Source organism: Trachinotus anak, unplaced genomic scaffold, assembly GCF_046630095.1.
Source record: "Trachinotus anak isolate AG129_WGS33_773 ecotype Australia unplaced genomic scaffold, CSIRO_AGI_Tana_v1 ptg000016l, whole genome shotgun sequence".
Taxonomy (NCBI): domain Eukaryota; kingdom Metazoa; phylum Chordata; class Actinopteri; order Carangiformes; family Carangidae; genus Trachinotus; species Trachinotus anak.
In genome coordinates this window covers 18,399,612-18,419,799 of record NW_027273867.1, presented here as the reverse complement: position 1 = coordinate 18,419,799, position 20,188 = coordinate 18,399,612, and the positions used below count along the sequence as shown (strand labels likewise).

The 20,188-nt window shown below is 39.4% G+C and overlaps 3 protein-coding genes and 2 non-coding genes across 9 annotated transcripts; 1 reads left to right on the top strand and 4 right to left on the bottom strand.

Moving 5' to 3' along the window:
* The first annotated feature begins 1,266 nt into the window (after window positions 1–1,266).
* ddah2 (DDAH family member 2, ADMA-independent) lies at window positions 1,267–8,222 on the top strand. 4 transcript variants are annotated; one of them, XM_071499364.1, is made up of 6 exons: window positions 1,267–1,396; window positions 2,248–2,874; window positions 3,814–4,002; window positions 4,892–5,011; window positions 5,541–5,684; window positions 6,968–8,222. In XM_071499364.1, exons 2-6 carry the CDS (start codon window positions 2,575–2,577, stop codon window positions 7,085–7,087), a joined length of 873 nt encoding a protein of 290 aa, XP_071355465.1. In that variant the 5' UTR covers window positions 1,267–1,396; window positions 2,248–2,574; the 3' UTR covers window positions 7,088–8,222. The 4 variants fall into 4 exon arrangements, with proteins under 4 accessions (XP_071355465.1, XP_071355467.1, XP_071355466.1 ...); XM_071499366.1 differs by having other exon boundaries at window positions 1,271–1,396; window positions 2,322–2,874; XM_071499365.1 differs by having other exon boundaries at window positions 1,276–1,396; window positions 2,286–2,874.
* rps5 (ribosomal protein S5) lies at window positions 8,223–11,441 on the bottom strand. 2 transcript variants are annotated; one of them, XM_071499368.1, is made up of 7 exons: window positions 11,306–11,433; window positions 10,563–10,609; window positions 10,231–10,334; window positions 9,738–9,947; window positions 8,976–9,104; window positions 8,489–8,587; window positions 8,223–8,333 (listed from the first exon to the last, which is right to left on the bottom strand). In XM_071499368.1, exons 1-7 carry the CDS (start codon window positions 11,416–11,418, stop codon window positions 8,265–8,267), a joined length of 771 nt encoding a protein of 256 aa, XP_071355469.1. In that variant the 5' UTR covers window positions 11,419–11,433; the 3' UTR covers window positions 8,223–8,264. The 2 variants fall into 2 exon arrangements, with proteins under 2 accessions (XP_071355469.1, XP_071355470.1); XM_071499369.1 differs by lacking the exon at window positions 10,563–10,609 and having other exon boundaries at window positions 11,306–11,441.
* On the bottom strand, window positions 8,670–8,802 carry LOC139634706 (small nucleolar RNA SNORA3/SNORA45 family). Its single transcript, XR_011694043.1, has one exon. It is a non-coding gene; the product is annotated as a small nucleolar RNA SNORA3/SNORA45 family (small nucleolar RNA).
* Window positions 10,028–10,161, bottom strand: LOC139634705 (small nucleolar RNA SNORA3/SNORA45 family). The gene has a single exon (XR_011694042.1). It is a non-coding gene; the product is annotated as a small nucleolar RNA SNORA3/SNORA45 family (small nucleolar RNA).
* Window positions 11,442–12,291: 850 nt separating the features above from the next.
* On the bottom strand, window positions 12,292–20,139 carry ppt2b (palmitoyl-protein thioesterase 2b). The gene is made up of 8 exons (XM_071499853.1): window positions 19,658–20,139; window positions 18,007–18,160; window positions 17,154–17,249; window positions 16,777–16,884; window positions 16,431–16,514; window positions 15,495–15,579; window positions 15,253–15,307; window positions 12,292–14,540 (listed from the first exon to the last, which is right to left on the bottom strand). Exons 1-8 carry the CDS (start codon window positions 19,826–19,828, stop codon window positions 14,397–14,399), a joined length of 897 nt encoding a protein of 298 aa, XP_071355954.1. The 5' UTR covers window positions 19,829–20,139; the 3' UTR covers window positions 12,292–14,396.
* Window positions 20,140–20,188: the final 49 nt, after the last annotated feature.

Sequence of the window (20,188 nt, the reverse complement as noted above, 5' to 3'; positions counted from 1 at the left end):
ACTTTATATTATAAGGTCTATATAAAGTCTAATTCTAGACAATAATGTTTTAATGTTTGATTTGCTGATAGAGGTTTGCAATCAAGCCTAAGTTATCTGATAAACTTGGGAATACTGATGCTCTCCTCTCAGTTTCAGCTGTTAATGTTTTTACAGCGTCAGTGATTTTGTACTGACTGATTTTGTGTGTGAGGTACAGCCACCATTAAACAACGCTGAAAGCCAATGCAACAGTGGATGTGTTAACTCACATCAACGTTGATTGAATCCGGACAGGACGTGTGGGGGATGGGGGGTGTGGGGATGAAATGGTGGGAGAGCAGCTTCGTCAAATTACCAATAAATACATGAAGAAGGCCGGAAGTGGGAGTATTAGGCTTTTAGAATTAAGAGCATGACTTACGCCCAATTTGAAATTTGTATAACTTTTGTTGTTTATGGCTCTACTACCATGTGTTTGAGTTTTATCTGATTATCTGTTAAATTTTCTCAACCACATGGAAGATGACACAACCAGTCATGCTGGAATTATTCAAATCCTTTACTAGAAGTAAAAATGCTACTACAATACTGTAAAAATACTAAATTACAAGTAAAAACCCTGCATTAAAAATGTTCATCAGTTCAGAATCAGAAAAATACACTTAGAGTATAAAAAGTAAAGGTGGTAACTACACAGATAATGGCCCCTGTTGTGACTGTAATGTATTATATATTATATCAGCGGATCTTTATAATTCATGTATCAATCTGTAAGCAGATTGAAAGCAGCTAACTCTTTTGTTTTAACTGTTTCTACTGTTTGTTGCAATAAAAACAGAAAACCAGTAGCTTAAACCGTCACTTTCGAGAAGCTGATGTTTGGTATTTTTCTTTCTTAAATTGATTAATCTGTTATTCAAATTATTTTAATTTTTTTGTTGATCAGCTAGCCTAATTGATTAATGGACTGTTCATTTAATCTCTAATGTTATCGTTATTATTATGTTACCAGTCCTATTTGATAAGCTATAGAAATAGATATAAAATAGATGTATTGGAGTAAAAACGAATAAGTACAATATTTCCCTTTGAAATGAAATGGAGTATAAAGTTGTATCAAATGGAAATGCTCAAGTAAAGCACTCACAGTTACTCAAATTTGTACTTAAGTACAGTTCTTGAGTAAATGTACTCAATTTTATTTTGTTTATTTTCCATCACGACACAGCCAGACATTGGGCGCGTCTTATTTTGAAGCGAATAACCGGAACCAGTTAAATCTACGTTCGCCATCTTGACACGTAGACGAGCGGCAGAGAAAGACTGGGGGAGTAACGGGACCCGGGTCGGTTTGGGAATCAAATCAGACGGAGGGAAACACGGCCAAGCGTGGAGATACGACACTGGAAACCAGGTAAGGCCTAAATTCACATCTGTATTTCTTATTTGTGTAACTTCTGGGAGTGTTGGTGATAGTTTCCCCCCGTTATTAAGACACGAACATCATCAGGAGAAGTGTTGGGCGGTGCAGTCCTGCTCTCAAGATGGTTTTTTACAGCTGGACCAAAACAACCGAACTGTATAACTCCTCGAAATACTGACAAATATCTGCACAAACAATACTGCTGCTTGTGGAGAGTGAAAAACTACTCCGTTTTTAACCTTTAACTGCCTAAACCTGGAGTTAAGTCCTCATTTGCTTTGTGTGCTGCCTTGTGACAACATGAAATGAACATCAAAGCTCAGCACTTGCTCCTTAAGTTCAGAACCAGATTTAGACAACATCCTGTGTGGGTTTCCCCCTGTGCAGCCTCTCAGTGGGCGACTGCTGTGAGGCACAGGGAAGATGATCAAAGGACAATTGTCCCAAATCTGACCCACTGTCCAAATGTGGAAAGGCTTTGCAGCATATTGCAGGGCCATTGAATAATGTTTCCTCACAATTTCACCTTGGACAATCATCCTTTTGTCTACTTTCAACTGTGTTGTCTCTTTGTGTTATTTCAGCAGCTCCTGGGTGTTTTACAATTGAAGAATTTGTTAATTTGCTTCCTCTTACGTAATAAAAATAGTCACATAAGTGCACTTCTTTCATGTAATCCCTCATTCTGATGTTGTATAATCTAAAAATCTCCAAGACACCGGTGTAGATATTTATACCTCAAAGTAGAAAGGCACAGTGGCCCTGAAATGTCTGTCTCCCACAAAAGCTGGAGGCACCAAAGCTCAAAATTGATCTTTGTTGTGTTCGTTCCATTGTGTCAGGCTTTGGCCTTGATGTGTCCACCTCCCTCTGTCTAAAGCTGAGATCATCTGCTTCCACCTCTTGGCATCTGCAGACGGGGGAGTAACCGGTGGAAAAGATGAAATGAAAGAGGACGCACCAAGAAGGGGATGAAGATGCTCTCTGCTCTCCCTCTGGACCTCCTGATCCATCCCATTAGCTTCATTTAGAGTTAACCTGGTTGTTGCAAACACATACACATCTTTTTAACACCTCTTGCTTGTCTGCTGGCAGAAAAAGCTTACTGGCATTTTTGCAGAACACAAATATTTGCTACCAACTTTTTACAGACAGTTTTTTATGAAAACATGGCAAACATGTGCCCATATGGCCGCTTCACCCACGCCGTGGTGCGGGGCATCCCGGAGACCTTTGGGAAGGCTGTGGGAGACGGTCGTGAGAACGGGGAGATCTCTGTGGATCTGGCCAAAGCTCAGCGTCAGTTCGGTTGCCTGACGGGAGCCCTGAGGCAGAAGGTGGGCCTGCAGCTGATCGAGATCCCCCCTGACCCTGAGCTGCCGGAGAGCTGGAGGATAGAGGATGTGGCGGTCATCCAGGGAGACACGGCGCTCATCACCAGGCCTTTCAAACAGCAGAGACGTAGTGAGGTAACGCACGGGAGAAGAAAATGGCTTTAGTGACCCAGTTCTGCACCTCTAATCTTCTGATAATGCACTTGCTTTTTTGAGAGAAAGGGGCAGTAAGTAGAAACCTTTTGTTTCAGTTCATATCAGTGTGGTATGAAAATGAACTCGCAGAAGATACTTTAATGAATTTTTGTCAAAGATACATTATTGCTACATGGTCAAACAGATCCTTGTTGTTCCTTGTTGGTGCATTCAGTTTCCTGAACTGAGCCCTGAGAGTAGAAAACAACAAGGAAAACAACCTGTTTAATACAAAAGATGACAGAACTCAAATCACCCTTTCCATGACGTCCATGTTTTCTTTTATTCTTTGTTCTCTGGATTTGATTTTTCCAAAGCAATATAATGTTTTTTTGGCAGATGAGCAGTTTCAATTTTGGCTGTCAGAGGTTGTTTTTGACATTTTCTTTTCAGAGTCTGTAATTTCAAAAGAATTACTGGAAATTTATTAAATTAAATTATTTTTTTACTGAGCCTGTAATTTCTGACTTAAGTCCAAATAAATATTATAATAGTAGGTAATAGGCAAAATTATAGATAAAATATTAAGTGATCAGTTAATACACCTCCGGTTAATTCCAAGGAAATTATTCAGAAATGTCAGAGGTTCCTTCAACAGAAAAAAAATGTTAAATGTCCTTAACTAAACTCTGGAAACATTCAGTTATGCTTTTGTCACAGTAACCAGGTTTTTCTTTGTCACATGGATGGATGGATGGATGGATGGATGGATGGATGGATGGATAGATAGATAGAACCAGCGGTAATAATGTTAAATGCTAAACAGTGTTCAACCAGAAAAACATGCAAACTCACAAAGGGCAGTGACCACCTGTATGGTTGTTTACTGCCCCTTTTTCTCACTGTGGCTTCAGCACAACTCTCTCTCCATCTCTCCAGGTGGAGGCAGTGAGGAGGGTGATGTCAGAGCTGAACCTGAATGTGGTGGAGATGGGGACAGAGGAGGGGGACTCTGGAGGGGCCACCCTGGAGGGCAGCGACGTCCTCTTCACGGGGAGGGAGTTTTTTGTCGGCATCTCCTCCCACACCAACCGCAGAGGGGCGGAGGTGCTGGCAGACACTTTCAGGGTAAAGATGGGCACGGAGGGAAGATGGTTGATAGACGAATGTACCAGTGAATCAGTCTCTGTGTGAATCAGTGAATTATAGTATGAACTCTAGCTGTGCTCTGTGGAAAGCTCTGTAAAATATCAGAGTAACATTCTCCAATAAATCATAAAATAATCAATTGAGTTTCAGTTTTTAGCCAGTGCAACAAAGACAGCCGCAGTGCCAAGATTCTCGTCAGAAGATGAACCCTGCTGCCAAAGTGAGCAGGTGGCCATTTGCATCATTGCATTTGGGGAATTACAGTCTGTAAACATTGATGAATGAGGTCGTTCCATCGGCCAAATAATGGAGCCCACACAGTGGGACCCCTCAGGCTTGACGTGACCCACCCATTAATATTGATTTCCCCACTTCTCTTAAGTGCATTTTACATTTTAACGCACACACTTTGCATCCACTTGTGTTGAAATTGTGTGTGTGTTGTGTCAGTCTGGTATGAATCAGTGTGGGTGGGAGGTATCATGTGGTCAGGGGTGAAAGAGGAGGACCAGCAGACCGTTAGCTCAGACATCCTCACCATGTATCATGTTTCTGAGTTCTCACTCTGGACTTTCACAGGCGTCACTCAATTTTCATTCATAAAATTCCAGTGGACCATATGTTGCAAGTGCTTCATATGTATTTATAGCTCAAGTTTTTATCATTGTAATAGTGACACTGAGTAGAAAAAAAGATCATATTCCATGTATATATTTGTGGCCTGAAATGATGCCACTGTGCTGTAACTTTAAAAATCCTTGCATTTGATTGGATGGCAACTGCAAAACTACATATAAGGAACTTTTGCTCTCAGAGAAACTTGAAAGTACAATGTGTGAATTAAAGCTTTCAACCTCCATCTGCTCAGGACTTTGCTGTGTCCACTGTCCCCGTCTGTGGTGGAGCCCGGCTGAAAAACATCTGCTCCATGGGAGGTCCAGACACAATCATCATGATCAACAGTGACGGGGCCAAAAAGACACTTCGGGTAAGTGTGTGTGCACACAACTTTTGCTCATGCCAGAAATACGTTTTTTTATATTTTTATGGTCATGAATAAAAAAATAAATTTAAAACTTAAAAATCCAAACTTTTGCATACAATTTGCATTAGTTTGAATATAGTGACTGAGAATATTGAACAATTCCAAGCAAATAACATGAATTTAGTTTGGAGATTGATTGGAGATGCTGACAATTTCTTTCTAGGAGTGTTAGAAAGTCATGAATTAGCCAGGCCCTAACATCTCCGACCAGTCAACAGTGGCCTTGTTATCTTTCATACATGAATAATCTCCCTCTCTCTGCATGTTCCTCTTCTCTCTGACCTTAATGTGAGCTGCACACATCATAGATCCCCTGACTGCTGATGTCCTTTTATTAATGCTGGGAGTGGTTGGCTTCAATGTGTGTGTGTGCGTGTGTGTGCGTGCGTGTGTGCGTGTGTGCGTGCGTGCATGCGTGCGTGTGGAGCTGTCAGGGTGGTGCGCAGTAACATAAGTGTGTGTTTGTCTCCAGATGATGGAGCAGCTGACTGATCACCACTATGAAGTCCTCACTGTCCCCGAGGAATCGGCCGCAAACTGCATCTACATCAAAGGTCCGTCTAAACGGGACTTCCTGCTGCACCGGCCTGCAGACGAGTGTCCTGACAGTGTCTCTGTGAGTACAGCCAAAATCCTGAGATTTCATTTATCCTACCCTAAAAAAAGCCAAGCTGACCTGACTTTAAGTTGCTCATGAGACCTTAGAAAGATTTGAAATCCAATGCAAGAAAAACCTGATAATATAATCAGGGTTTATTTTTTCAGACTTTAGAAAACGTGACATTTTATTGGGGTTTTTTCATATTGACAAAACAAAAATAACAAAACATGACAGCATAAATATCAAAACCACACTGCACATAGCGCTAACAATGAAATAAACATCCTTATAATCAGGAAACGTATGAAGTTCATGGTAGAACAGAGGTGAAGTAAACTAAGTAAAGTAAGTTAACTGATCTCTTTACTGTAAAATCAGTGGATTTTGCCTTTGGAGCTCATGGAGAATATATTTACTAAGTCAGAAGTTACTCCTCTCTCTTCTACTTTGCTACAGATCCTGGAAGTAAAAGCCTTGTTTCATAAAACTACATTAAAAATACTGCAGGCCTCTTCAGTTACAGTGAAATATAACCTTTACTAACTTAATCATTATTTAGTAGAAAAAGCAACAACTCCAAGAGTCCCACAGAGTGCATATGATGAGATTAACAGACCTCAGACGGAACTTGTTTCCTGTGATACAGATCTCTGCTATAATTCGCTGTAACTGATGTGAAGCAGAGCAGAGATCTCAACAGAAATTTCTTATTAAGAACATTTCTCAATACAAAACAATACATTTGTAGTGCTGTGACAATTTTCCTTGGCTCCAGAAGAAGAAATGTCTTTTGCAGCCAGTCTCTCGTTCACAGCACAAGCCTGCATCGCTGACATGTTAAAAATGTGAGTAGGTGGGAGGACAAAAGTTGAGATATCTTGAAAATTTTAAGCGCTTAGGAGTTTTTTTTTGTTCCAGAATAGTGAGCGTGAGCTGAAAGGTGATTTTTGTTTCTCATATTGCCGTAGTGAACATCAGGATTAAGCCCAGTTTGTGTAAAATAATCATCAATCATTAATCTTTGCAAAGTTAAGTTTCTCTCTGTTGGCTTCTTACTTTATGACTCATGCTTTAAATTTTAAATATCCAAGACCAGTGAACATAACAGACCCTGAAGTCATGATGTGATTTTTATAAAAGCCACGGACACCTGAAAGTAATTTAAGCAGCTGTCATTCCAGCAAGTGAAGCAGTTTTTCCTTCTTTTATTAGTCTCTTCCTTCAAGTGTGTCCAGTACAGTCTTGTGCCAGTGCTGACGCGTATGTGTCTGGATGAGTAAATAGTTCCCTCTCTACAGGCCTTCCAGAAGCTGCAGGACTACACCCTGCTGCCTACAGCCTGCAGCGAGGCCCACAAACTGGGAGCGTCCCTGTCCTCACTCTGCCTCCTCATCAACAGAAAGCACACGTATTTCTGAAAGGAACAGCCCCAACACTCAGTATGTTACACAGTATTTACCTGCACATGTTCATGGTGGGGTGGTCGGGGGCCTCTGAGACACTTTCCACTGATTTAAAATTCTTGTCTATTTATTGTTAAAGGAAACACTGACACGCAGTATTTGTATGATAGGGAATGTGATCCATCTGTGAACAGACTCCCTGTAGCAAACAAGCAGATTCCTGGCACAGCTGCCCCCCCTGCTGAAACATCAGTGCAGCACATGACACCACTCATGAAACCACTAAATTCAACTGTAGTTTCTCACTGTTTCACTTGTAATTTGGGAGCAATTTTAAGACTTTTTAATGTCTTCTAAGGCCTTTTTATTTTTAAGGAAACTAAATTCATTTACTTTTAGGAGCTGTAGATAACCCTGTGGTGCTCAAATTCACGATCATGTCTCACTCATATCCATAATACAACAGGTTGGTATCCATCTCACTACTCTTCAAGTATTGGTTGTTTTACTGACTGTTTAAATCATAGGACATGTAGCTGCTAAGTATAGAAATGCAGATTTTTTTTTTATTAAATAGTTTTAGCTTTTCGTATGTATATGTATTTGTAGCAAGTGCAGAAATGCCAATAAGATTTAACATACAACTTGTAAGACTAGTCACCTTGCTTCTGTGTATTTGGCAGTTTATTAGGTACTTAACTAAAACTAATGCAGTCTAATACAAGTCCTGGAATATATCCTACAATCATGAAGGTTATGTTAAGGTAAAACTGTTGGAGGTGCTGATTCAACTGTAAGGTCATGTGAGGCTGCAGTTTCGTGTTCCTATTTTGTCCAATCATAATAATGAGGGTCAGCTAAATAAACACTTATAAGTGTTTATACTTACACATAATGCAGATAAACAGGACCACAAATGTCATCCTCTAATATCACAGTTGAATCAACAACTCAAACCATTTCAATACAAACTGAACACTTTAACTATTATAAAAAGGAGAATATATTGCAGGACTGCTGTATTAGACTGCATTAGTTTTAGCCAGGTGTACCTAATAAACTGGCAACTAAGTGTACATGTCTGTTGAAATGATTCCTTGTGAAAACATGTATGTGAAGAGAGTCATTAAAAACTCATGGAATCAACAAATGTTTCTTGACATTTATTGGTTTTGTTAGAAAGCAAACATGTTTAACGGTTGGACTTGGCAACTCTCTCCAACTCGTCCTTCTTCTTGATGGCGTAGGAGTTAGATGAACCCTGAAACAGAAGAAATTCAAAGTTTAACATGCAGCACAACTTGTGTTACTCAGACCAGAGGTAAGTTCACAGCACTCTTAACAACAGGCCGTGTTTAAACTTTGATCAATAAGCTCACTATGGGATTTTATGAAACGTTTGATAAGAACACTCACCTTAGCTGCATTGATCAGCTCATCAGCCAGACACTCAGCGATGGTCTTGATGTTCCTGAAAGCAGCTTCTCTTGCTCCTGTGCACAGCAGCCAGATGGCCTACAAGACAAAACCAGAGAGGGAGAGGATGTGAGACAGGCTGTCAAATTAACATCAGTGGAATAAACACTGGCTGGTGGAGTAATGTATCTGAGTTGGTGATTGACTGGGCCACAACAGACTACAGCCAATGAATAAGCAAAGACACTTTTCTCTGCGAGCACTCTAGCACACCAGGACAATGGGTAGTATCCAGCCGTGACTCTAGCCTCGCTTAATGCATCAATGTATTACTTGACCTTATGAACAGCTTACAGTAAAAGGTTTAATGGTGATGAACTGAAAACTTCTTCCAGACACGAAGAGTGTTACACCATCTTTATGTTCTATAAGAGGACTCTGTTGCAAGAAAAAACAGTTTTCATTGTAAACGGTGTGGACACATTACCTGGTTGACTCTGCGGAGGGGCGACACGTCCACGGCCTGTCTCCTGACAGTACCGGCACGACCGATACGGGTGGAGTCCTCACGGGGTCCACTGTTGATGATGGCGTTCACCAAAACCTGAAGGGGATTCTGGAGGGAAAATTGTAAAAGGTGTTAAAAGAAGTATCGATACACAATGTGATAACATTGGATACCTGACACAAAGTGCTGGTAATCTGCTTAATTCTGTTTTGCCAACAATATCTTAAGTGGTGCCCCACATGACAACCAGTTACTTCTGTAAAGTGTTAAGCTGCTTTATTATGCCCTAAAGACCCATGTCAAAAACACCCTTGTGGAATTAAAACGTCATAGTGCACTTATTTGTGTTTTTGTCTTTAAGTTCTATTAGCGTAAGTACACTCTGAGCTATGTACACCACAAGGATTTGTTGTAAATTGTCTTCAGAGCAGGATAAACGATCAATCTGGGGATCTGGGGGGCTTAAATACTGATCTGCTCATTTTAAAATTATTTTCCCCCCTGTATACATAGGCAAAAACAAAAATTATCAATAGCTCCTGTGCAATAATACAATAGAAACCTGTCCTATTGTATCAAGTGAAGACCATTTATCCAGTATCACGGTTTACTGTTCACTGTATCTTGCAGTTTGATTGCTGACTTCCTAGTGTCTTAAGTTATTTTAATCATGCAAAACATACGGAGCAGTATTTTCTCACCAAGAGAAGATGAAGTGTGGTTAAAGTTAGTTGTATGTACCTCTCCAGTCAGCAGGTGGATGATCTCGAAGGCATGCTTGACGATGCGCACGGTCATCAGCTTCTTGCCGTTGTTGCGGCCGTGCATCATCATGGAGTTGGTCAGACGCTCCACAATGGGGCACTGGGCCTTGCGGAAACGCTTGGCGGCATAACGTCCTCCAGAGTGTGGCAGGTACTTGGCGTACTTCTCTTTGACAGCAATGTAATCCTGCAGCGATGAGGAGGTGGTTAAAACATTGTGGTTTACACAGATTTAAGCTGAGCACAGGAACAGCATATATGAAGAGATCATGTGTCTAAGTTGGTGATTGACTGGGCCACTTCAGACTACAGCCAATGAATAAGCAGAGACGTTTTCCTCTGCGAGCACTCTAGCACACCAGGACAACAGGTCAGTGTCCAGGCGTGACTCTAGCCTCGCTTTGAATTGGTAAGAGCATTTTAACAAAGCAATGAACTCACACAAGCAGCAACTCTTTAATAATGCTTACCTGCAGGGAGATGTCATTGATCTGGACATCATCAGTGCTCCACTTGCCAAAGAGCTTGATCTCTGGGGTCTCAGCCACAGCTGGGGCAGTCTCCCACTCAGTCACTGAAGAGAAATAGTTAAGTTATTTTCAAAGTAGGGAAATGCAGATTTGAAAAATACAGAACATGCAGCTATGTTTCAATTACACTACAATCAGAATAACATGAAATACTTATTTATGAATTCCCATCACCACAAGTAACAGGTCCATCTTGTTTGTTTCACAATGAGTTCATCAGAAAACATGAAAAAAAATCTAATTAACAGAAAGTTAACTGATGGTAGGTGTACCTGGATCTGTCATCGGTTGCCTGCTTTCCTCATATATTGAACACGAACTAAATGAAATTAATTTAAAAGTAGTATTAATATCTTAAATAAATCTGTGCATAATCATGAGCGACATATGTCACATAAAAACCCACAACACTGATAAACATAGGTTGAACCACTACACAACTTCCTCATAAAACAAGCCAATGTGTGAATATAGATAAACCTGGGTTTTATATTTCGTTATGCAGAAGATGAATTCCCCAGATCTTTGAGTAAATGTCAGATCACAACTAAGTGAAATTAAGACATCCATAGTTTCACAGCAGGGCCGGAGCTGAAGCCTGTTACGCTAACGGAAGCTAACCTGAGCCACGGCAGCTGAGAAGCTTACAAACGACTGAAAATTAATGATATTATGCGATGCTAATAAACTTTGGCGTTTACTTGAGTAAAAAAAGAAAGGATTTAAAATAATACCGCCGCCATGTTTTGAGTTAGAGGACGCTGAGGGTGATATCTAACTCGGCGGCTGGTCCACATGCCGTATCCACATGTGCGAGCCAGTTAGCCACATGCTAACGCCCTGCGTTGTTGTACTCGTACGGTAACATTTAAAGGGAATAAAATCCACATTCCGGCAAAACTGATGTGCTTAGCTTGTATTTCTCGGACAACGGGACTTCACAGCGCCTCTTAACATTCACCAATACTCTTTTTAGTGATATATAAAGCGAGTAAAAAGTGAATTTTCGACTCACTTGTGTCTGCCGCTCTGTACTACACTCCTCACAGACGGGAAAGGGCCTTCCACGGCGCCGCGTCCAGATATCCGGTGGACTGGTTGGTTACTTCCGCTGCGCAAGGCATGCATGGAAACGTAGTCTTTTCTTTCTTTCTTTCTTTTTTTAAGTCTCTGTCAATGCTTAATGCACGCAATGCTGCTGGACTTAAGTTTTATCTTTTTTAGTTGGTTTTATTATTTGTTCTTATTTTTGCTCTGTTTGGTAGAATACGCACATTTACTCAAGTACTGCATTTAAATACAATTTTAAGATAGTTATCCTCTCTGAGAATCTGAATTAGCTTTGATGGCCAAGTATGGAATTTGACTCCGGTTTCACCTGGCTCTCTGTGTACTTACACACAGTACACAGTACACAGTACACAGTACAGGAAGAGGCACATAGACATACATCAAAACAAGGACTTCAAAGCTGAGCAAAGATAAATAAAAAAATCTATGACTCTCATGTACAAGCCAATGGACAAAGAAAAGAAGGAAAAAGCAACAACAATGGACACAACATTCAATGTCTATATACAAGTCTTTTTTTAAATTCTGATTTGGTTTCCTTAAACGTGTCTATTAAAGACTTAAAGTCACCACATAAACTGAGTGAGGCTTTTTTTTTTTTGGAAAATAAACTTGTCAGAAACATAAATTTAACAGCAAATATAAAAGTATATCTTAATCACAAAACATATTTTTCTGAATTATCATGAACTGTTTCTAAATTATCTTAAACATCGAGAATCTTTTTCATGCTTGTGCTGCAATTTCTTGTTACTTATCAGCATAAACACAGATATGTTCAGTACCAGTCAGCTAATGAGAGGCCCCTTTCTGTTTGGGTGTTAAATTATCCACATTAATTTGTTAGTTTGTTTAATTGTCTGAAGTGGCATTTGTGTCCTGATCTCACTAGACTAAGGTCATCTGTTGAAATAAAACAAACCGAGAGCATGTGTTCAAAACTGTCTTTTATTGAGGAATTGACAACATTTGACACCTTGTCATTTGTGGACCAAATACTGTAGAAACTGTGGGACATTGTAAAATAGTCAGTCTGTTTTAGTTTTAAAAAAGTGTTCATATCCACATTTAACATCTGCAAGAAAACTGAACTGAGAGGGCATCCCTTAAATCCATAATTTCCGCAGTTTCTCTGGTCAATTCATTTGTGCAAGCAGACATTAAACAAATGACGCAACAATATTAAAATAATTCTTCAATTTTAACAACAGTTAAAATCATCCCCTCTTCATCTTTTCCCTTCTCTTCATCTGGTTAAACATTGTGCAATGCAAATACTACTCCAACAGTTATCTTTTTTTTTTTTTTAAACTTATTTCCATTTTTCATCCTTTATAAGAAACATCTATAAGTACAACAGGCAGCAAAAAAAAAAACATCCAATGAAATGCAAAACAGTTAAGAGAAACAAGTCCCTTTTTCGGACAAACAAACACGAGGGTTGCCTGAGATATCTAAATGCGATGGGAGGTAAAGAGTGCCACATACAATAGTTTGGTGGACAAGTAAACACTAATATATCACTGCCACTCTCCAGCCACTCTATATCTCCATCATTATTTTTAGCACCGTCACTAAAGGCAGCGTGTCATAGCACTTCGGTAATGGACATGTGACAATGAGGCATGAGGGGAAATTTTAAGGCTTGATCTACTAAAGCAATAGAGTACAGCTCCAAAGCACTGCATGATAATGATAACAAATATGATATTCATGGTCAGATGTCATGGTCAAAAAAAAAAATTAGGAAAATATAACCCCCCAGGATTGAAAATGGAAGGATAAGAAGATATAAATTACTGCATCATAAGATGAGCAGGGCAGTGAGTCTGTACATGTAGAGGACAGAACGTCGCTCAGGCACTGTTGTGTTGTGTGATGTTTCTGAGGTACGTGTGAGCAAACACACACAGACACACACATGGGTATACTGTATGTATGTGGGCGCTGTATTTTAAAGTGATAAACATTTTTATACAAATTAAAGGGGCACTCCACCAATTTCTTTTTTGGCAGACAGATGCAATTTTCTTTGAAAACGGGAATAATAGCGCACATTTTCCGACAGTCTCTCCTGGAAGACATTCATTATGTTATAAATAGAAAGAAAAAGACAGACCTATATCTCATCAGGGTTACCACAACTTGAGTTTCAAACTTCGTATATTGCAGAAGGTGAGGTGAGGAATAAAAGTCAGGATCTCTCAGTCTCGGCTACATTGATTCTTGATTCTTCTCTTTTTAAATCTGTCTCTTTCAAACGTCACGGAAACCCAATACCATATTGCTGGAGTGCTCCTTTAATGTCTGATTCCTTTGCAGACTGTAATAACATAATAGCAGTTAAACCTTTACCAGGTTAATGGAAGCCTTTGTATTTGTTGGTTCTGACAGTTTTGGCCTTGTAAAAATCCTTCAGCACTTGGACAGCAACGTGCTGGATTTATCTGACAGCAGCAACACGGTTTGAAAGAAATAAATAAAGGAACATTTTGGGAAATGCACCTATTTGCTTTCTTGCTGAGAGTTAGATGAGAAGGTCAATGCTACTCTCATGCCAGTACAATAAATATGAACCTATAGTCAACAGCTGGTTAGCTTAGCTTAGCATCAGGATTTGAAACAGGGGAAACAACTACCCTGGCTCTCTACAGAGGTAATCTGTAATCTGTTAAATCTCATTTGTTTAATCCATGAAAAAATAAAAGTGTTCGGCTGTAGCATCATATCTAATGTACAGATATGAGAGTGGCATCAATCGTCTCAAGCACATTTCCCAAAAAATACTTAATTAACAGAAAGTACAAGGAAAACTAATCTTGACAACACTGTTGGATTTTCAAGTGATCTCTGTGAACATAAATGAGTTTATGTCCTTTAGAGAAGACTCTCAAATGTCTGAGGATACTACACAGTGGTGGTAGAGGCAGAGTTTCACACATGGTGGAAGTTAAGAGCTTATAAAACTGCAAAGTGTGTGCCTTTGTGTGTGTATCTATGTGTGTGTGTGTGTGTGTACTGTATGGAGTTTTGTTCTACTCCAGCCACTTCTCCATACACATGTGGAACACAGTCTCATTCGAGTGCCACATGATGTGTTCGACGCCGGGAACAGAGCAGATGATCAGATCCCCGCGAGCCGCCAGCGTCTTCAGACCGAAAACATCTCTCAGGTACAACTGGAGCAAGAAGAGAAAGCAGCATGAGTGAGTGCTCAGCTAATCTACTGCAGAGGATTTCACGTCCGTTGTGAGCCATAATAATGTCACATAAATATTGATACTGCAACATACAATTATGTCATTCCTATTATTATTCTTTATCTTTCCTCTCTATAATCACACTCTAAATTTACTACAGTTCCCATAATTCTTTGGGGGCTGTACACAGGAAGTACAATGTGGTGCTGTGGTAGCTACAATTTAATAATATTTTTAGCCTATAAATGTTTACATTTTGGCAAATGGCACCATTAAAATTATGCCAAATTATATAGCAGTTCCTGTTTGCAGTGCACCTATGGATGTATACACATTTATCACTGGATTACTTTGATATTGAAGCAAATTTAAAAATGTGATGATTCAAGTTCTCAGGCAACACGTTTTAGTAATAATTTCTGATGAGTTTGTAGCATAATTTATTGTCAAATTGAGACAGGTTCTTTGTTTGTAATATAATTTTATATGTAAAAAGTTCTTTGCTTTTGTTTCACCACTGCAATGGTATTATTGGTGTTTTAGAAGTCAGTGTGTGCCTGTGGGTGACACAACAAATAAGTAACCAAAGGTGAAAATAATCTTAAATAATATCAGCATTTTAAGGATTACAGAGGGCACTTAAATAGACTAACATCAGTGTATATGTGTCTGTTGTGTGATCTGCACTCACATCTTGCTGCTGCATCTCAACAACAGTCTCATTGTCGTCATAAAATCCAAACTGACTGTAAAATATGAAACAGACAGGAGGATATGATGTGTGAGCATCACATGAGAGTCATCAGATCATCCACAGTCAGAAAAAACAAACGCTGTTAATGAAATGAGAACAGGAAGTGTTGCTGGAAAGAAACAAACTTTTTGAAGCCAAATGAAAGCTGAGAAACTAAACAAGACAGAGTATAAACTCACCTCGACTGCCAGGGAGTGATGACTCCATCGTCTGGTCCACCGATCAACACCAACTTTTTGATTTTGAGGAAGTTTTTCTTCCACTCTGAGATTGAGACATAAAACACACTGAATATATACTGTATATGATAATTACATATCCACCATTTGAAGCCTTCACACAATCCATCCTACATCCAACATTATATACTTTATTATATTAATATACTCATTATATTAATATGCAACCTGATAGTTGCACTTCTGGACTTCTTTCCTTTCTTAGTCAAAGGCAGCGGTTTTCAAAGTCTGGCACTCTGAGTCCACTCTCACTCTCATATTGAGAAAACTGAAGCTCCAACACCATCTACACCCTTTTTTAGCCTATATGAGTTACATGTAACACATGTATGCAACACATATTGTATTACATTTAGACAGACTGGCACCACTAAAACTCTGCCAAATTAACTATTAGCTGTTCCTATTTGAAATGTACCCATGGATGTACAGACGGCTATCACTGGATTACTGTGATACTGAATAAAACTTAAAATGTGATGATTCACAGACAAGTTCTGCAGTTATAAAGAAGTGTGACATTTATTTGCAGTGGAGATTGAGATAAAAATATCACTGTGAGGTGTAAGTCACACTTAAATGCATCTTATTCATGTGCTCCATTGAAGAGGATTAGAATTGTGACTTTAAACTCAGAATTATTCAGCACTTTGGCTTCCTAAGGACCTGCTCATTACAAAAGTTATTTGGAGCTGGAGCACAGGAAACTGCAGGGTGTTGTTATTTAGAAAAAAAAAGTCTCCTACTTATTGATCATTCTTTTCAGAAGTCACAAGGCCCAAATTGGTCACTGTTGCATCATAAAGATTAATGCAGACCTGATAGTTACATACGTTAAACTTATGGATGAGTTTTACACACAAGGAATGTGCTGACCTGTTGAATTTGGATTGGGTCTCTCGCTGTTGAGCAGAGCCAAATAATCACTGCTGTTGACATACAGGTCTCTGTGGTGTGGGTCTGGAGAAGAAGGAGGAGGAGGAGGAGGAGGAGGAGAGAGGACAAACAAACAGTATGTCAAAACACTTGTTTATGAAGCTTCTTGGTGGTTGAGCAACCTGAGCGCTATGGTGTCATGTCTTTGAATCTCAAGGAAACAGCACAGTGAAAAACTAATTTTCAAGTTCGACAAGCTAAGAATTTAAGTGAATTTCATGGCTTCAAAAGATCACACTGTCTCTGTGCTGTGAGCTGTGAGAGAAAGTTATTCCTGGATTCTCACCATTCCAGTAGTTGCAGATGGATATCCTCTGACCTATTGAGGTGTAGCAGAGGTGGTAGAGATTGGACTTGACAAACTGAGGGAAGATGTACTTTAAGTAGTCTGTGTCTGGAAACAAGAGACAAACAGCAGAGTTAGTAACAAGATCAAGAGCTGGAGAGAAGAAACAAGTCCTTAAGATGTTAAACCTGCAATAACTGATTTCTTGACTGCCTGGAAGCAGCAGAAACAAGTTGAGATATCATCACCTTCTACTCTGATATGGCAAACTGGTTATTCTTTACCATTTCCCTTTGATAGATTTTTATTATTTAAAAAATATTAACTATAGCCACTTTAAACATGATCATATGTTCGGCTTTTGAAGTTGAGCCCACCTCCATATTGTCCAGCCTGAGGCGAGGACAGAGAGATGAAGGAGTGGACGTTGTGGTCAGACAGCGTGGAGAGGATTCCTCTGCAAACCAGTCCACCTGTTAAAACAAAAACAAAGAATATTTCCCATCAGTCTTTGAGGGCTTTGAGTTTCCAGCTTCAACAGCTTCCACGGTATGTTAAAGGCATAAGACAGATAATCACTTGCTGTGTTTTACAGCAAAGTAAAAAATGTATTGTGTGCCCTTTACAATGTCTGTAAGCCAAAGGTCAAATCTTCAGATGTGTTGTTTTGTCTGCCAAACACTAAAAAACCTTAAGATATTAAATTAACAATCACATTAAAACAGAGAAAACCATAAAATCCTCACAATTTAGAAGGTGAAATTAGAAAATGTTTGTTTGATTTTTAGTGTAACATGACCTTTAATCTATAAAAAACATTATAAGAATTTAATTTAGAATCTAAAGTTCCTCACAGAAATAGTCATGTTCTGTGGTAAATGGCAAAAGTCATTTACTGTAGATGTATTAGTGCATATTTTTCTTCCCCTGGTTTTTACAAACTGGAACATTTAGCGGTTTGAATTACAAGCTGCTGGCTGGGAATTTCCAACTCCTGACTGAAGCAGAAATCCCAAGTGTCATAAAAAAATCCATCCAACAAATAAAACAACAAACATTAAGAAATGTTCTTTTAAATATAGGAGTGGAGCATTTACGATTTACAGGAAAAAAAGTGTCACTTTGAGGTCAGTTTTTGCAAGAATGACATTGTAACTAAATCACATACCAAGACTGTGGTATAATCTTAAACAAATACCACATGTATGTCTCTATTTCGCACTCACAGACCTTGAGAGTAGCAGATGAAGTGGACCCCGTCTGCTGCGTTTTGCATTATTGGGTAAATAGCTGCCTTGAATCCCTCCACCTGCTTCCACATGGGCTGCAGGCTGGCACTCCTGTCAAACAAGTCGATGACCGTCACATTTGTTCCAGGATGGGACTGCAGGAGAGAGTAGGGGATGGTTTCATTTCATTAAGCTTGTAGGGAGTGTGCACAGTAAGTGATACCTCATATGGTGTTAAACAGCTACAAGAACCAACACGCTAACCTCAGCGTTAAAACAACAGCAGACCTCGCAGCTAAATGCCTGCCTTATCAAAGATCCTTGCAGATGTTTGACTTCTAAGTGATCAGGATGCGCTTTAAATATTGATGATTCATTAGGCGGTTTGGTAAGAAGGCAGGAGCACGAGCTTACTGAAACGGAGAGAGCGAGGTCTGAATTTCCGGCTGTAACTGCTGGATACAACTTTCTAATACAGCAGACGTGAAAAAGAGGAACTGGTTTTACCTCATCAATCTTGCCGGAGTCCCCACAAAAACTTCCCTTTTAAAATCATCACCACATCAGCAAGTCAACCATGTAATTCCCAGCCTAAGTTAAGGGTGTGTGTTAGAGGTTTTTAAGAGGACAAGCAGGAAAGGGCACAGTTCACACCCCGTCCATGCAATTTTAATCATCATTATCACTGCAATCACTGCAAATACTGATAACATTACTGTGTAAAACCTTCTGCACACAGTGTAATTCTCACAATTATAACAAAATCCAAGATACTTTGTCCATTTAGACATACAGAATGTGTATACTGCAAATTACAGGTTATATTAAACTGAAATAATATATTTTCAACTCTATAATCACACCTTTAAGTGTACGAACCTACACCATGGTACTAATCATTCACTCTCCTGCAGTGGTGAAATAAGTATTCAGATCTTTTACCAGTAAAAGTACCACCTCAGCATAGAAATACTTGCAAGTAAAGGCCCTGCAATCACATTTTTACTGAAATACAAAAGTATAAGCATCAAAATTTACTTGAAGTGCCTAAATTTAAAGAACTTAAGCAGCATGGCCAATTTCAGTATCAATATCATTAGTAAATGTCATTATTGGATAGTAATTAATGTGTACATCTCCTTAATGTTGCTGCTGGTAAAGGTGGAGCCAGTCTTAAATTTCTGTATATATTGCTGGTAAGTAGAGCTGCAACTTTTAGTTCATTAATCGATCAGTTGAGAAAAAACATGTGCACCTCTTTTGATCTTCGATTAACCTTTAAAAGTAATATTTTATGCCAAAATAGCAAAAAAGCTGTTGCTTAAGCCTCTCATTTCCTGCTTTCCCCCTGTTTTTTTTTTTTAAATTATATTAAACTGAATATCATCACAGTTTGGACTATCGGACAAAAAAAGATATCTGAAGACATTACAAGAAAATACTGACTCTAACATTATGATGAAGACTGGCTAATGCACACTGCGCAGTGCAGGTTCATGTTTTGCTGAGAACATGTGGTGATATAAGCTGGAAGGCCTGCTTTATATACACTAATGTCAACCCCCTGGAAAACACCATTTATATACATTTCTGCACAAATGTCCCCGAAAATAAAAACACTGACACACTTCCTGTATATTGTGTCCACTCACCTCGTTAATGAACCGCTGTAAATTTTTAAAATCCCCTGAGCTGTCGAACAAACCGTGAACAATGATCACCGGCTTGTATCCGACCACCGCAGCCCACAGACACGCACCAAGGAGCGGGTACAGTAGCCGGGCCGCCCCGCTGTCCCTCCTCCGGCTTGACATGGCAGACATTGAGCCCTTCTTTAAAACTCAAAAAATTTATTAAAAAAAATCACACACAAGTAAAACCGTAAAGGTGTACTACATAAAAAAAACACACTGGGTAAAATAAAATAAAATAAAAACATAAAATCCGGATGTTTGGCTAATGCTGTGCAATCATCTCCAGCTCCATTTCTTTTCCCAGCTGCGGTACAGATGAGCTGAATCTAACTCGTCCTGTTTTATACACAAACACACCCTGAAGTCTGTGGTTATTACTTCATAACATCTGAACTCAAACACCGACCAGCTGCTCAGCTCTGCCGCGGCTGCTTTTGTTTGTTCCGGTTTTAAACTCAAGGTGAGCTACGTCATCTCCTGTCCCAGCTC